The sequence below is a fragment of the Trichosurus vulpecula genome, chromosome 4 (genome assembly GCF_011100635.1).
Source record: "Trichosurus vulpecula isolate mTriVul1 chromosome 4, mTriVul1.pri, whole genome shotgun sequence".
Lineage (NCBI taxonomy): Eukaryota > Metazoa > Chordata > Mammalia > Diprotodontia > Phalangeridae > Trichosurus > Trichosurus vulpecula.
In genome coordinates this window covers 242735155-242753636 of record NC_050576.1, presented here as the reverse complement: position 1 = coordinate 242753636, position 18482 = coordinate 242735155, and the positions used below count along the sequence as shown (strand labels likewise).

Sequence of the window (18482 nt, the reverse complement as noted above, 5' to 3'; positions counted from 1 at the left end):
TAAAAAGCTATAAACATGTGAGCTCCACCTCATCATTATCATAATCCCTATCACCACTATTAACCCCATTATCATGATCATCACCATCACTCCCACCACTGTCTTTATCTTCATCACCACAATTTTACCACCATCCATCAATAAATTTATCATCATCATCGTCACTATCATCACCTTCATTATATAATCACCTTCATCATCAATATCGTCTTCATCATCATTATCACCATTTTCATCACGATCATTATCATCACCTTCATCATTGTCATCTTTATCATCATTACCACCATCCTCATCATCACCCCCATTATCATTATTACCATCTTTATTTCAGCGCTTCCATCAAAATCACTATCACCATCTTTGTCATCACCACAATCATTATCATCATGAGATCTTTATCATCACCAGCACCTCTTGATTATCTCATCACCAGTCATTACTACTATCATCTTTATCTTCATCTCAACCACCATCACCATCATTTTCTCCCCCTCCTCCTCATTGCCCCCAACCCATTTTTATCAGAATCTTCACTGTCCTCATCCCTGCTATTATTGCCACTATCCACACATCAACATCACCTTTATCATAACATTACTATGGCTAGTCTTAACATCACATAAAAACCAGTGCAATCTTCTGATTGACTAGTAAAATAGGTCAAAGGAATTTTAACTAAAGTGACTCCTTCAACATTTTGAAATAGACTGCATTGATGCACACAAACTATTTTGAGTATTAGCCAAAAGTTTCAAACTGGTTTGCACATGTTGCTGCAACTGAATTTACAAATTGTCTTGGCAGTGAAAACAGGGAGTGGAGTTGCTGATGCCATTTTGACATCCAATATATTTTCATGAAGAATGGAGGAGTCGCTCATGTAGGAAGACTGAAGTTGAGTGAATCAAAGCAGTTAATCAGTCAAATCAGTTAAAACTTACATTACAGGACATTTGGTTTCTGCAGCCACAATACATACTGTTGAGTGAGGTGACAGATATGTCACCAGGATGCCAAGATCTTTCTTCCAGGTGTTGTCACCTTCTTAGATGCAGAATCATATCAGAGTTGGAAGAGATCCTGGAAGTTACCTGAATAAGAATCTCTTCTAAAACGTTCCTGAAAAAGTGTTGTTTGGGTACTGCTTGAAGAAATCCATTTAGAGAAAGCCAGCTTCCTCCTAAGACAGCCTATTGCACTTTAGAATATTTCTGTTAGGAAGGTGTTTTTTTTTTTTTTTTGTTGTTGTTTGGTTTTTTTTCCCTCTATCAAGCTGAAATTTTTTTCCCAGTTTCATTGATCCCAGTTCTTCTCCCTGGGGCCAGGAAGAACAAATCCAATGCCTCTTTTTAATGATAGCCCTTCACATACTTGAAGACACCTCTCATGTTCCCCCTTAATTGTTCTCTGGACTAGCCATATTTAATTCTTTCAACCAATACGTTACATAATTTCAAGGATATTTATCATGTAAGGCGCCCTCTTCTGGACACTCTCAAGCTCAACAACATCCTTCCTAAAACCTGGAACCCTGAGTTGAATATAATAATAAAGATGTGGTCTGACTAGGTCTGAGTATCACAGGGCTGCCAGATCCCTAGACTCAGATCCTGTATCTTAATGAATCTTCTAAAGCTTTTCTTGTCCTTTTCTTCAGAAAACATTACCATACACTGGGTTATAAAGATTTACTATATAGCACATACTAAGGCAAAGTTAACTAGAAAATGCTAGAAAATCACCATTTTGATTCATTTTCTATTCTGCTCCTAAATGATGAAGATAAAGATGGCGGTAATGATAGGAATGATCAAAATCTGGTAAAGATAACTGGTTACAATAAAGATAGTGGTGGTGATTTTGGTGGCAGTGTTAATAATGATCATAATAGTGATGATGGGGTGGTGATGGTGATGGTAATGATGATGACAACAAAAATCTCCCTGGAAAATGTTTTATAAAAGAAGGCCTATTTATGTAGTAATGGAACACAAGGTTACCGATGTTGTTGAGTTTTTTCAGTTGTGTTGACTCTCTGTGATGTCATTTGGGGTTTTCTTGGAAAAGATACTGGAGTGGTTTGTCATTTCCTTCTCCAGCTCACTTTTAGATGAAGAAACTGAGGGAAACAGGGTTAAGTGACTTGCCCAGGGTCACACAGTTAGTAAGTGTCTAAGCGCATATTTGAACTCAAGTCCTCCTGACTCCAGGGCTGGCACTCTAACCACTGTACCACCTAGCTGCCCAAAATACAATATAATTAATATTTATTATACTATATTTTACTATGTACTTCAGGTTGCATGGCTATGGTGGGTAAAGCAGTGAACTTGAAATCTGGAAAATCTGGGCTCATCTCCTGCCTCTGGCACTGGCTACTTGTGTGACCCTGAAGAAGATATTGTAGCACCCTGACCCTCAGTTTACTCATTTGTCAAATGGGAATAAAATTATCCGTATTGCCCATCTCATAAATTCGTTGTGAGGATGGAATAAAATGATGGAGGCTTAGTGTTTGTAAACATGAAGTCTAGAGAGTCAATTACATGTTACCATCACTGTGATGAAACATTTTGGCCTTGAAATGAAGTGCTGGTTCTACCTTCCTGGCAAGTAGGTCCTGTCCATCCAGATGTGCAGATACATTGTCCAGTCCCAGGATCACAGCTGGCTCCATTGTGACAGTTACAAACTTGACTGCAACCTTCACCTTCAGGGTTTACCTGGCAACCTAGGAAATGGGCAGGCACAAGGCAGGTAGGTGATTAGCTCTCACCAAAAGAAAGATAATGGCTGACAGTCATAGAAATTTTAAGGATTACAAAGCACTTTACACACATTTAGGTCCCACAACAGCCCTGTGAGGTAGGGGCTATTATTATCCCCACTTGACAGATTGAGTACATTGAGACTCCAAGGAGGTAACGTGACTTTGCCCAGGCTACCTGGCTGTTAAGTGTCCGTGACAGGACTTAGACACAGGGCTCCCTGACTCCAAACTGAACACTCTGGAGAGGCAGCTAGCTGGTAGAGTGGGCAGAGTTCTGGACTTAGAGTTAGCAAGACCCAAGTTTAAATTCTGTGTGACCCTAGGCAAGACACTTAGTCTCTCTTTGACCCAGTTTCCTCATCTGTAAAATGGAGGTGATGATAGCACCTACCTCCCAGTGTTGTTGTAATGATGAAGTGAGATGACATATGTGAACACTTCACAAACCTTCAAATGTTAGCTATTATTATTATTATGCAATCATCATAATTACTATTACCCACATGTCATGTTACCTCAAAGTAAAATGCAAGAAGCAACTCATTTAACGGTGGTTTGTGGGGAAAACAATATGACTTTCCTATAATAGTAGCCAATGTCCTCTTGTCCACAGATCGAGATTCACCCTTCCCGGTGTTCCAGAATCCTTTCTGCATGGGTCTTCATCAAAGTCACATAGGTGATAGATCAGCGGTGTCCCTCCTGTTCCCCTGAATGTCTTTGTATTAAACTAATGGTCCAGCAGAGCCAGCAGCCTGACAGGCTGATTATTTATTTGCAATCTGGTAAGAGAACTGACAGGTCCATTGTTTTAATTGTCCATTTTTCATGGGTTGAGGCATGATCTCACCCACATCTTTGTTTCTTGGTCAAAGAATAAACACATCTGAGCCAGTATCCCAGGGCAGCTGGATCTCGACTGGAGCCTGGGTCTTCTCTCAGGCTGTGACTGCTTCTGAACCAGAGACTGTGGGGATTTTTTTTGGGTTATCTCAGTACAGCATCTCCTTCCTCTCTTTCAGAACCGACCTATGATGTCAACTTGCTGGTCTGATTGTTACTGGAAACAATGTAACCAGCAGCAGGAGTCTGAGGAAAGCAAACATCTAATGGCCCCAGGACTCCCAAGAGGCTCCCAAGAGAAAGGCCTTGTCCCAGGCTCACTTAGAATCATGGCATGCTATGTTTGGAAGGAAACTTTGAGATCATTTCAGCCAATCCTCTTTGTGAGGAGACTGAGGCTCAGATATAGGACTACCCAATGATATAGTATTAGTAAATATCTTGACACCAACTCCAGCCCCCTTTCCACTCTTTTGAGATGGCTTAATTGACTCATTTTGGAGAAGAAAGCCAATGGCCAGCAGAAACACTGACCACATGTTAATATTTTGAGATGCTGCCGCATGGGGAAGCAGTGTGAACCCCAAATCTCTTTACCAAAGCTAAGCATTGATGAGCAGGAGATACACTTAATACCATCAGGGATGTTGCTGTTTTCTAGAAATAAACAAGATTAAGGTACAGCTTGAATTGTTAGAACCCAGATTAAATTCACTGTATCATTGATTTATAGCTAGAAGGGATTTAGTGGTTGAGTCTAAATCTCTGATCTTATAGGCAGGGAAGGTGAAGTCTTTGCCCTCTCCGGATTTCACCTTCCCCATTAGAAAGTGTTTGAGGTGGGATTTCCGAGGAAAGCACTCTACCCACTACAGATGCCTGCAACTTGGATATTTGTCTCCTATCCACATAGAATTTTAAGCTGGAAAGAGCTCAAAGGTATTCTTACTCAACCCTCTATTTTACATATCAAAGACTTTCATAATTGGAAACAAAGCTAGTTAGTCAACAAAGATTTATTAAGGCTTTATTATGAGCCAGGCACTGCTGATACAAAGAAGGCAAAGACAGGAACAACACCATCAAGGAGCTCACAGTCCAATTGGGGAAACAGCATGCAAAGCTATGTTCTTATATAATCTATACAGTATAGAGGGAAGGTGGTCTAAAAGGGAAGGTACCAGAAGTAGGAAAGTGGCGAGTAGAAAACACGCAAGGTCTCCTGTGGAAGAGTGAATGTGGGCTGAATCTTGGAGGGAGCCATGGAAGCCAGTAGGTAGAGGGGAGAAGGAGAACATTTCAGATTTGGGAGCAGCCAGTAGAAAAGTACAATCAGAGAGGAGTTGGCTACCGATGATGCAGCAGTACAACCAACGTAGCCCCGCAGTGGACCTCCAGCTTTTGGTAGAGGAAACTCTTTCCCGTGGAGGTGGCAATTCCACTTTGGGACAGCTTTCATGGAGAAGAATGTTTTCCTTACTTTGAGCCTGGATTTCCCTCTTTGCAATGTCTACTCACTGTTCCCAGGTTTACAGTCTAAAGAAGAGGAAGTCCGATTTGTCTCCCGCATGACTGGCCTTCAGATACTTAGGAACAGCCATTATGTCCCTGCTAAATCTTCCATTCCCCAGGCTAAACATTCTAAGCTCCTTTAACCAGTCCCCAAATGGCATGAACACAAAACCCTTTACTGATACGATGGCCCTCCTCTTTATGCTCCCCTATTTATCAATGTCTTTCCTAAAAAGTGGGACTGGTGATCATTGCCATCCTCTCTCCAATCTTTGATCACTTCCTATCTCCTGGCACTTGCCCTTTTACTTACAAACACCCCACCTCTTCCCTATCTTCAAAAAACCTTTACTTGCTCCTAAGATCTTCAATACTGCTCAGCCTGTATCCCTCTTTCTCTTTTCTGCTAAACTCCTTGAAAAAGTCATCTATACTTAATGCTTCCAATTCCTCCCTGCCTTTTCCCTTTCTACTGTCCCTCCTCCTGCCCCCAGTCACTTGAGCTTTCCCCTCCAGGGTTACTTCCTGTCTACTCCTCTCTGTGACATATGTACCCACTTCTTTACATGGTTTCTCCTCCATTTATATGTATGTTCCTTGAGGTCAAGGATTGTTCTTTGTTTGGCCTTTCTTTGCATTCCCTGCAATTACCACAGTGCCTGGCACCTAGGAAGTCCTTAGTAAATGTTTGTTAATTTTTTTTTTATTGATTGATCAGAACTAAACATAATATTCCTTATGTGGCCTGACCAGGGAAGCTCAGAATTTGCCTCCTTAGATCTAGGCACTGTGCCTCTTTTAATAAAGCCCAAGATTTCAGTACCTTTTCTTGGCTGTGCATCACAATGTTGACTTGTATTGAATCAACTCACACTGAGATGGAGTTTTAGAGATGAGACTATTGGGTTGAGGTCACATAAGCAGTAAGTACTAGATCTAGGATTGATGCCCAAGTTTCATGATTCCAGACTCCGTGTTCTTTGCCATTCTCCCATGTTGCCTCTGAGGTCACAGCATCCTAGGACCAAAGATCCGGAGTGGGAAAGGGCCTAGGTGATATCTAGTCTAACCCTGAAGAGGAGCCTGAGATCTAGAGAGGTCAGTGACTTTCCCAATGTCACACAGCCTTTTGTAGAGGGACATTTGTATCTGGGTTGTCTGACTCTAAACCTGGCATTCTTTCCAGTTCACCAATCTGTCTCTCAAGATCCAACTTGTGCAACTCTGGGCAGGCCTGGAACTACATCAAGGCAGAACAGCCAGCCAGCCACAAAGCATAATTTTAGGGAATTGAAAGACATCTTGACCACCCCCCCCAATTACTCCCTCCACTGACCTACTAATATTTCACCTTTCCCTCCTACCTGGCATGGAATTCTGAACATTAGATTTACTAAAGGGTTAGACAATAAAGGCAGGGACATGGTCCAAAGAAGGCCACGACAAATACTTATTTGTTACCTAGGAGTCAGCTTCTATTAAAACAAATTAGTTTATTACATTACCTTTCCTTCACCTTGTGAGACAGAGTGTTGGTAGCAATTGTGAGAATGAGGAGAGGTGAGGGTGAATTTCTATAGGAACCCAAGGCTTACAGAGAACACGTTTCCTCAACACTACCTTGTACATAGATGGCAAAAATACCAATATTCTTTTTATAGGTGAGGAAATGAAGGCTAAAAGAATGCTCACTAACTCTTCTCAGGCCACATAGGCAGTGAATGTCTGAGCTGTAGGTGACAGCAGGTAAGTAGCTGGACTGCTCTGAGCCCTGACTATCCAACCATGGCTTGTGGATACTACAAACAAATCTGGCTCAGAGCATCAGAGATTTAGAGCCAGTGGGCACAGATGTGGAAATCAAGGCCCAGAGTGTGGGGATTGTGGGTATTAAGGACCATAGATGAGGAACCAAAGGGATCTTAAGGGCCATCCATCTGACCAGTGAGTCAACACATATTACGTACTGTGTGCCCAGCAAAGGGCTAAGTGCTAGGAATAGAAAGAAAGACAAAAATATTCTCTCTCATCTCAAATTGCTCACAGTCTAGTGGGGGAGACAAGATGCCAAAAACTGTATATACAGTACAAATGGAAAGGTAACAATTGCCTTATACTCTGCCTTTACATATGAGGACACTGAGGTCCATGCCTGGATGTTAAGTAGCGTGCTTGAGATCATACAGAACTGAGGTGCAAACCCAGGTCCTCTGACTCCAAATCCAACATTTGTTTCTCTGTCTCATTCTGCCTTGTGCCTAGGAAAAATGGCTTTGCTCCTCTGGATCTCAGTTTTCTCATCCGTTATATGTGAGGGCTGGGCTAGATGGATTTTATGTTCCCTTCCCACCCAAAACACTGGGATACCCCATGATCCTTTGAGTCAAAGTCCTTGTGCAAGATGCTTAGAGTTGAGTAGGAGAGAACAGAAACAGGCAGTCACCTGAAGGAAATCCCTACTCTCCTCATTATGTGAGGGAGGAAAATGAGGAACCAAGAAGTAAGGGCTCAAACTCAGTTCTTCTGGATTCGAATATAGCTCCAAACATGAAGCTTCAATAAAAAATCCTCTGTTGGGATTTTGAAGCCCTCCATAATCTGTTCCCCACTTACCATTTACCTCAGTCTTATAGCTTCCTCACTCCTAAGCACTTTTTAATCCAGTGACATCAGCCTCCTTTCTGTTCTTTGGATAAGACATCAGTCTCTTGATTCTGGGTATTTCCACTGCTTAGAACTCTTTCTCCCCTCCTCTGTGTCTCCGGGTTTCCCTGACTTCCTGCAGTCCTACCTAAAAGCCCATTTTCTCTGAAAAGTCTTTCCTGAGCCTCATCCATTCCTTCCATTATTTCCAATGTATCCTATATATAGCTTGTTTATATAAAGTATTTTGTGCAATGACTGGAACACAGCAGGTACTTAATAAATGCTTGTTTCTCTTGCCTTGAATTCCTTTCCCTTCTCTTTCTTTTCCTTTGCTTTTCCATTACACTATCAGTTCCTTTGGAGCAATAATTGTTTTGTGCCCCTTTTTTGGGTATCTCCAGTGCTTTTCACAGTACCTGGCACATAACAAAGGCTTAACTTGATGCCTACTAGAGGCCGCTGGGGGCACAGTGGATCCTGGGCTGGATTTAGAATCAAAAGAAGGGAGTTTAAATCTTGTCTCAAATACTTACTAGCTATGTGACCTTACATGAGTTACTTAAACCTATTTCATTTTATGTAAAAGGAGACACTCCATGGCCTCTGACTTCCCTTCAAGCTCTCAATCTGTGATGGCCTGAACCTTCCAGGAGACGCCCTCGGATTGTGTATTTGGAGCAAAAGCAGGACCTTGAGGATGAGTTTAGAAGAGTTTACAGCTTGGGTCTGGAAGCTGGTGGATGCTATTCCTCTCTGTAGCTGATTATCTGTCTGCAAAGAGAAGGTGACCCCTGGACAATGCACTTGTCCTAACTACTTCCTCTCTAACCTTGCTTTGCTTGCTGCTACTCTTCTGACAACTTGTAAATCTATTCAAGTTATGTAGCGTGCTGAGTACCTTCCTTCCTTCCTTCCTTCCTTCCTTCCTTCCTTCCTTCCTTCCTTCCTTCCTTCCTTCCTTCCTTTCTTCCTTCCTTCCTTCCTTTCTTCCTTCCTTCCTCCCTTCTTCCCTCCCTTCCTTCCGAAACAGTAAGGCAATAAACACAACATAGATGATAATTGTCAAAATGCCTCTGTGGTTCTGTATCACAAAGTATACGAGACTCCACACAGAAGGTAGAAGAAGTAAACCATTTATTCAGACACCAGGGAACCAGATCCCACAAGCCATTTATCCAGTCTACCATGGCAGTAAAACATTCCACACACAATATCACAGCCTGGAGCCTTGCCATTCCCAAACCTCTCCTTACCCCTGCTGGGGTCTCCCCAAAACAAACTCACAGTACAGCTAAGTCAGCCTGTTCAGTTCTAACAATCACAGGGGAGGCCATTAGCAGCCACCAGCAGCCATTTTTTCTTTCTCTCTCTCTCTCTCTCTCTCTCTCTCTCTCTCTCTCTCTCTCTTTCTCTCTCTCTCTCTCCATTTTCTGTGACATAACATCTTTTTCCTGTCAGGAAGCTCCTCCCACCATGTAACTTAGGCTTCCTGTGAGGTAATCAGGTCACATGGCCTATTAATGGGTGGGAAAGATTTTCAAATCCAAATCGCTAATACACCTTCCTTCCTTCTTTTCTTCACAGTGGTGATTTAGTCAAGTCCCACTTTTTTCTATGCATGGGAATGGGTAGTGGGTAGGGAAGATCTTGGATCTTGCCTTTCTTGGCTCAGTATTACAGAAATGGGGTCCTGTTCACCCAAACCACATGAGTTTTAATTTGATTCTTTCCTTTTCAGTCCTTCACAATTGGAGACTAGGGGGACACAGAATAGGGGCAACATGTACACAGATAAGTCCGTTTAGAGTAGATACAAAATAACTTCTGGAGGGATCAAGAAAAGATGAGTGTAAGAGATGACTCCAGCATTTAACATGAAAGAAGCTAGGAATTTCACTATGATTAAGGATTTTGGTCAGTTCTTCTTCTTCTTCTTCTTCTTCTTCTTCTTCTTCTTCTTCTTCTTCTTCTTCTTCTTCTTCTTCTTCTTCTTCTCCTCCTCCTCCTCCTCCTATTACTACTACCACCACCACCACTACGACCACTCCTCCTCCTCCTCCTCCTACTACTACTCCTTCTCTAACTCCTTCTGCTCTTCCTCTTCCTCTTCCTCCTCCTCTCTGGGCAGTGTCTCGGTAAGCCCCATGCTGATGTCACAAAAATTCCTTTTCCTTCTGAAGAACTGAGCAATGGAGTTGCAGCCTCACTCAAAACCTTGGAATGCTCTTTATTAACTCTCATACAAAATCTAAGGCCCTTAGCTTGGCATTTAGGGCTTCCCTTGTCTTTCCAATTTTGCCTGTCATCACTCCCTTCATGTTCTGTTCTCCAGACCAGACCTTTTGACATTCCCTAAAGATTCACTGCTTTTGGCAGATTTCAGAAAAACCTAGAAAGACTTACATGAACTGATGCTGAGTAAAGTGAGGAGAACCAGGAGAACATTGCACACAGTAACAGTAACATTGTGCAATGATTAACTTTGGTAGACGTAGTTCTTCTCAGCAATGCAAAGATCTAAGACAATTCCAAGGGACTCATGATGGAAAATGCTGTACACATCCGGAGAAAGAACTATGGAGTCTGAATGGAGATTAGAGCATACTATTTTCTCTCTTTTTTCTTTCTTGCAGTTTTTTCCCTTTTGTCTGATTCTTCTTTAACAACATGACCAATGTGGAAATATGTTTAACATAATTGTACAGGTATACTGTATATCAGATTTCTTGGTGTCTTGGGTAGCAGGGAGAGAAGGGAAAGGAGGGAGAAAAAATTCAGAACTCAAAATCTTGTAAAAGTGAATGTCAAAAACTATTTTTACATGTAATTGGAAAAAACAACATGCTATTAAATGGGGGTCAGGAGAAGATACACTGCTTTTACTCTTTAAACTTTGGAATATGTTGTATCATCTCTCCTTGAAAGGCTATCCCCAATTTACAGTTGTTAAAATCAAGGGTTCTTCAAGGCTTTGCTCAATGAAGCCTCCTTGATGAATTCTTCCTAATCTCCTCAACCCAATGTATCTCCTGCCTCATCTGAATCCCTCTCCTACTCTCTTGCCTTCTCATTGCTATTATCTGATTCTGCCTTTGTTTACAGCTCTGTGCCTCCTGAATTTATTTCCCATCTGCTAGACTCTAGGAAAACAGGCAACAAGCATTTATTAAGCACCCACTATGTGCCAGGCACTGTGCTAAATGCTTGTAATACAAATACAAGCCAAAAGAAAGATAGTTCCTGCCATCAAGGAACTGACATTTTAATGGGGGAAGATACTGCACAGAAGGGAGCTGAATTGGCAGTAAAGTTTGGAGCCTTGGAAGAATGGCCAGGAGGCCTGGATCCCTCCCTTAAATGGAAAGTTTGGTAGGAACTGACTATGGGAGGAGGGAGCCACAAGGGCAGAAAAATGCTCCAGAGGTGAGAAGGCAGCTGAAGTATGGAAGCAAAGACCAAAGAATCACAAATACAAAGTCTTGAATCCAAGGACTCTGTCTTAGTGGATTGTAGTGAGGAATGTGGTACTTAGGAATATGGTGTAAGGGAAGGCAAAGCTCATCTTAAACTTAACCCCTGATTTTAGGGATGCGGAAGCTAAGTACCAGAGAAGCTTTTGCTTTTATAAGGTAAGAAGTAGCACGTTACAGTGGAAGGAGAACTGGCTTTGGATGTGGAAATCTAGAATTCCAATCCAAGGTCAGCCACTTCCTATCTGTGAAAACCACTGGACAAATGATTTTCGCTCTTTGGGCTTCAGTTTTCTTGTGCTGAACATATTGCAGGTGGTTTTGATGATATCAGTGGCCTCTTCCTGCTGTAAATCTATGATTATATGATCCCAAATGCACATGTACTACCAAAGTTGGGGTTCCAAGCCAGCTCCACTGGCTACTGATCCAATCCTCTTTCCACAATGCCACAGACACCTCTCTACCATCTTTATATCTCCCCACAGTGCCTAGTACAGCGCTTCAATAGGGCCAATACAAATAAATATAACAACACTAATAAAATAAATATTTGTTGAATGAATAAATAATTGAATGAATAAGAATCATACCACACAATCCACTGCTCTGCTATTAAATTTAAAGTGTTGGGCTGAATTGATTAAAATAGGTATGGCACACCATTCACATCATGTGAATGGACAATCACTACCCTCACTGATCTGCATAATTTAAAGGAAGTGAGGGACTCATGCAGGGAACTGTAATCATGGAATCACAAAATTTGAAAGCCCTTAGCTAGTCTAACCCAGGTAGTCCAACTCATAAATTGAAAGAGTCCTCACTATAACATATCCAGCAATTCTAGCCTCTACTTAAAGACTTCCAATGAAGAGTATACCTACCTCATTTTGAGGTAATCCATTTAACTTTGAAACAAGTCTCCTTGTTAGGGAGTTTTCCGGGATATCAAATCTAAATTTGTCTCTTAATGACTTCCTTTCATCTGGTTCTGCCTTCTGTCAAACAAATTAACTAACTCTGATCCACTCTGCACAACTCTGCCTCACTTAAATCTAATTCAGAAGCAAGTCAAGATATCATCCTGTGATGTCACTGGCACTCTTCAAAAATGAGGGACTGTTTTAACAATTCGGCTAATAGCTGCTATGGGGGTGTAAAACCAACAACAGCCAGCTCACAGAAAGCTGCAAGCCCAGGTTCTTTTGATCTGCTTTACTAAGGAAAGCAACGTTAAGGGGTTAAAAATCTTACTTTAATCCAGCATACAAATATCATTCACATAGTCCAGGGGAAAAAGCCAGCACCCTGAACTTCAGAGCAAATACAAACAAATTATAAACATACATTTATAAACAGACCAAATAAAATTCATAGTCACCAACATCTGAGTTCAGGTGGGAGCTCGACAATGGCTGGCTCAGAGTCACACATCACTACTGCTGCAGCTCAGAGCTCCGAAAAAAGAAAGCCAACCCCTGGTTTTATATATCTTGTTCAGGGTCAAAGGTGAGTCACACATGTGACTCACCCACGTGACCTAAAATTGTCACAAAAATGCGACTTAAACCCACGTAGTCTAAAAGTCTCTGATGTCACAAACATGTCACTCAAACCCATGTAAACTAGGCTTTCCCTTGAGGCAAGGAGGTCACCAAAGACTCCTGATTTAATCAGGGAAACAAAGACCAAACTCTTCAAGGGCACTTGGTTGAATACGTGCTAAGAGTCCATCTTGATTCCCAATACCAGGACAAACGACAACAATCTCCTTTCCACATGGCAGCCCTTCAAATATTTTGGGGAAAAATAATATTATCTCTGTAGCTCCTATCCCCCAGTCTTGTCTTCTTCAGGTACCTTGCAGACCTTAGGCTTTCCTTTGGATACTCCAGATCATCAATATCCATTTTAAACTATGTCACCCAGAAGTGAACACAATTCTCCAAATTTGGTCTGAGGTAGGCAAGATACAGAAGGACCATCATCTTCTCATCCTTCCCTTCTCCTAATAGAGACCAAGAACACATTGCCATTGTTGGTAAGCGCGTCTCCTTGCTCACCCAGGCTGAACTTTCAGTCTTCTGAAACTCCCAGTTTCTTTTTGGACAAATTGCCATCTAACTGGGCTCCCATCAGCTTGGGTTTGATTTTTTCAATGGTGTAATTCTATGATAATTCCCTGAATGTGTCCTTCAGTTTCTTTAAACTGTATAGATCAATGAAGCTAGTGATTGTATATACATATGGTGTGCATAGGGCAGCTAGGTAGTATGGTGGATAGAGTTCTAGGCCTGGAGTGAAAAAGACATCTTCCTGAGTTCAAATCTGGCCTCAGACACTAGCTGTGTAACCCTGGACAAGTCACCTAACCCTGTTTGCCTCAGTGTCCTCATCTGTAAAATGAGCTGGAGAAGGAAATAGCAAACTGCTTCAGTATCTTTGCCAAGAAAACCCCAAATGGGGTCATGGAGAGTCAAACGCAACCGAAAAACAACTGAATCACAATGATGGTTTACATTACGGTATATAATGTCTATTTAGCCCTATGGAATATCATCTATATATTAGCTAGATTTAGCTCACTGCTATAGCCTGTCTGGATTTTTTTAATGCTATGGCTGTCATCCAGGGTGTTAATGATTCTTCCCAGCCTTGAGTCATTTGCTAATGTCTAGTACGTGCCATCTATGACTCGCGTGCCATGTTTGGCCCATTGTCATCAATAATATTTGATACATGAACATTTCCATTATGTCTGTGGTCCTACTCACCACAGTATAATCAAATACTAATGCTAATAATTATCTTGGCAATGATGAATAATATTATTTGGAATCAGCAAATTGGGTGGTGATGGATGGGCCTTAAGGAAGTGCCCAAGGTACACTTGGAGGGCAGCACCAGGATTAGGAAGAAGGTGGTATGTTTAAAACAGACAAAAAGCATTTCAACGAATATGTACATATGCTTCATGCAAGCTCCATATTCCTTTTTGCATGTGTGTCTAAGAAACTGTCGTAGAGCAAAAGGATTTAGAGTCATATAGTCTTGGGTTTGGATTCCACCTTGGAAAATGATTAGGTGTGAGGTTCTGGGCAAGTCATCTAATATTTCTGATCCTCTTTCCTCATCTGGAAAATGAGGATAATAATGCCACCTACCTCACAGGACAGTGAGGATCAAATTAATGTAGGAAAAGGATTTTGCAAACCTAAAATTTCTATAAAAATGAGAGCTGTTAGTATTTTCTTAAAGACAGACAAAAATCAAATGAGGTAGTATAGCCCTCCTCTGCTAAGGGGCATTTTAGTAGTTCCCTGTTACTTACTGAATAAAGGTTTTGTTTTTGTTTTGTTTTGTTTTGTTTTTAGCCTGGAAGTCCAGCCAACTGGCACTGACCTATTTTTCTAGTCTAATATCTGAGTGATCCCCTCCCTGTGTGTCATAATGTTTTTACTAAACTGGTCCATCCATCATTCCATATACACAGAGATCTCTGAGTCACTGCTTGTGATTGTTTCTATGTCTGAACCCCCTTTTCTTTATTTCTGCTACTTGAAATCCTAGCTATCATTAAAAACCCACATTCCTTCATGAAAGCTGTCTTGATCTTCTAGTCAGAAATTATTATCCCAGACCAGTGTCTCACACTGGATGCCAAAATAAAGTCAAAATAGGTAAATGATTTAGACAAAAATGGTGATATCATACACAAATTAGGGGAGCACAGAAAAATGTACCTGTCCAATCTATGGATAAGAGTTTATGACCAAACAATTGTTAGAGAGGATCATAGGAAGTTAAATGGTTAATTTTGATTACATGAAATTAAAAAGCTTTTGCACAAACAAAACTAGTACAGTCAAAATTGTAAGGAAAGCAGGAAACTGGGAAAAATTTTCACAGCTTGTTTTCAATAGTCACATAAAAATGCTCTGTATTGCTTTTGATTACAGAAATATAAATTAAAACAAGTCTGAGGTAACACCTCATACCTATCACATTGGCTAACAGGACAGGAAATGAAAATGACAAATACTAGATGGGATGTAGAAAAATTGGAACACTAATGCACTGTTAGTGGAGCTGTGAACTAGTCTAACCATTCTGGAGAATAAAACTGTTATCCACCTTCAGAGAGACAACTGATGAACTCTGAGAGCATATGGAAACATACTTTTTTCACTTGATTTTTCTCTTTTTTTCCAACATAACTAATATGGAAATATGATTCGCATGAGTTCACATACATAATTGATATCATTTTGCTTGTCTTCTCAAAGGTGCAACTAGGTGGCACAGTGGATAGAGCACTGGGCCTAGAGCTAGTAAATAGAGTGCTGGCCCTAGAATCAGGAAGACTCTAATCCAGCTCACTAACTGGGTGAGCTTGGTCAAGACACTTTTTTTTGAGATTTTTTATTTTTAGTTTACAACACTCGGTTCTACATAATTTTGAGTTCCAGATTTTCTTACCTCCCTTCCCCCCTCCCTCCCCAAGACGGCATGGAATCTGATATATCTTCTATGTATAACTTCGCATTGAACTTATTTATACACTAGTCAAGTTGTGAAGAAGAATTATGTTGGTCAAGACACTTAACCCTGTTTGCTTCAGTTCCTCATCTGTAAAAGGAGTTGGAAGAGGATATGGCAAACTCCTCCAGTATCTTTGCCATGAAAAATGCCAATGGGGTCATGAAGAATCAGACCTGACTGAAACAACTAAACAGAAGTCTTTTCAATGAGTGGGAAAGGTATAAGATAAAGGGAAAGAATTGGGAACTAAAAGAAAGAAAAGAATGTTGCAGATAAATAAATAATTGAAATGAAAAGTAATTACTCTTCCTTCCTCTTGTCTTTCACAGTTCGTTGGGCCCTTATGTTCTCTTTCACACAGGACTAAATGAGTATTTGTTATCTACTATTACACATTCAAATATATGTTGTATCTTATGTTTCTCCTTTCAGAGGATTATAGACAGTCATAGAAGGGACTTTAGAGTTCATTAGTACAATTCCACTGTTTTAAAGAAAAAGAAACTGAGGCCAGAGAGGATAAAGGGTTCATCTAAGGCCTCAAAGGTGGTAAGTCTATATCTGAACTCTCTTCTAATCCAGTTCTCTGCCTTGGGTAAGTCACCCTGTGTCTTCTTGCTTCAGTTTAGTCACCTATCAAGCAGAGATAATTCTGTGCCCACATCATGGGTTACCGCGAGACTCAAGAGAGATAACATATGTAAAGCATATTGGCAACATTAACATTCTATCCAAATGTCAGTAATTATTATCCCTGCAAAGCTATTGAGCCATCTGCCAAAGCTCCAGCCATAGGCTTTACTTGAACTTAGCCAGTTTTTCTTGGTTTTTCAACAATCAGGCATGGGTGGACTCATCTATTTATCAATTTCTGTTTGTAAGATATCCTTGCATAAGTCACCTATACCCTTAATAACTTGAAAGCTTTTTCATTTGTATCCTGGGAACAATTAGAGTGGCTTTTAATTTGATTAAGTCTAGCTCAAATTATTCCAGGTTATGTCAGGCCCAAGGCTAAGAATCTTTGAACCAGGCCTCCCCCAGAAGAATGACCCCATACATGACGGGTGGACCTTGTCCACTCTGACCAGAAGATCCAGATGCAGGTCACTTTTAGGGTTTATTGGCAACCTTTGAACTGAGATGCCAAGTCCAGCCTCACCCCATGAAACCCCAATGGTGATTCATTGTTTGTAAACACAGAGAGAGAACGCCATTGCTAACTTGACTTTAGCCATGAGCTCTGGGATGGTCATGGTAAAAGTGCTTGAAGACCTCAGCTTTTTCTCCGGAGCAAGAGATCGAACAAGTTACTTTCAAGCCTTCCACAGAAGCCTAGGCGCCATTTTACAAGGTAGAAAAGTTCAGCCAGTTTCCTAGGAAGATAGAGCTGACATCGAAGACGAAGGTCTCCATTACTTAATTGAGCTTAATAAAATATCAGGAGCCAACTTTGCTGTGCTTTGAAATAGTTAGAAGATTGAATAGGGGCGACCCAAGAGAGGCAGTCCTACAGACTCTTGGAAATGAAGCCTGAATGGGATCTGACACAAAGGAGGGGAAGCCCCCAGTGACTGGAATGATTCCATTAAACTGACTTGTCCCAAACTGACCAGGTGGCTGAGTCATAGAGGCATCAGATGTGGTGTCAAGACAAGCAAGAGCACTAGCATTGGAGCTAGGAGAGACTCTGGCCTCAGATTGCAACTAGACTGACACTGAGTCAGTCACTTAACCTCCATTGCCTTCAGTATCCCATCAGCAAAATGGGGATGATAAATAATAGTTGGATTGCTTTACTAGTCAGGGACGATGAGAAGAGCAAATAAATGTTAGCAAATAATGCAATACTTTTAAAGAGGGCTGCTAGCAGGACTTAGCCAAAAACTGCTGCCCCCAATGCCTGCATAACTAATAATCATCTCATTATTATCTTGCTTTAAAAAAGAGATTCTTAATCTTTTTTTTAATGCCATGATCCACTTTGGCTGTATAGTGATGTCTATGGACGCTTTCTCAGAATGCTTTTAAGATGCACAAGATAAAATACATTGGATTGTAAACCAAACAAAACAAAAATAAAACCAAAAAGCCAGTCATATTGAAAAAAGGTCATCAAAATATTTTTAAAGCAAATTTCACCAGGTTAAAACCCCTATTTTAGAAAGGTACCGTTCCAGGCTTATTCCTAAGCCTTCCTGCACTCTCAAACTGGACCACTTGCTATTTCCTGTATAAACCATGTCACCTCCTTCCTCCCTGTCTTTGCCTGTGCCTGGAATGGATGCCTTTCCTGCCTACATCTGCTTCTAAGAATCCCTAGTTCATTTCAAAGCTCAGCCCAGTGCCGCCCTTCCCTTCACACTTTGTAGATATTTAGTGTTCTGCTCACATTTTGTTTCCCCAGTGGCTAAAAGCTCTTTGGGAAGGGGAATTTTCATTTGTTTGTTTGTTCATTTTTTCTTTGTTTTTGTTTTGTCTGTCCCTGTATCTCCTACGGTTAGAAAAGTATCTGTGACACAATAAAGTGTAGTTGACTATTAGCTTTATTTATTGCACCCTGATCCCTTCAATCAATAGGATCCAAGAAAGCAACTTGCTAGGGTGGAGAAGGGGATGATTCTGAACTAAAAGGAGCTGGGTTTGAGCCCAGAATCTTCTTGCTAGCAGGGGGTCCTCAGGCTTCAGCCCCT

General features: G+C 41.1%; 1 protein-coding gene across 1 annotated transcript in view; it reads right to left on the bottom strand.

Moving 5' to 3' along the window:
* LOC118847055 (multiple epidermal growth factor-like domains protein 6) overlaps positions 1–18482 on the bottom strand; it is a 773415-nt gene that overhangs the window by 60127 nt on the left and 694806 nt on the right. Inside the window, 1 exon segment of the mRNA XM_036755675.1 lies at positions 2606–2734. Coding sequence (XP_036611570.1) covers positions 2606–2734 — 129 coding nt within the window.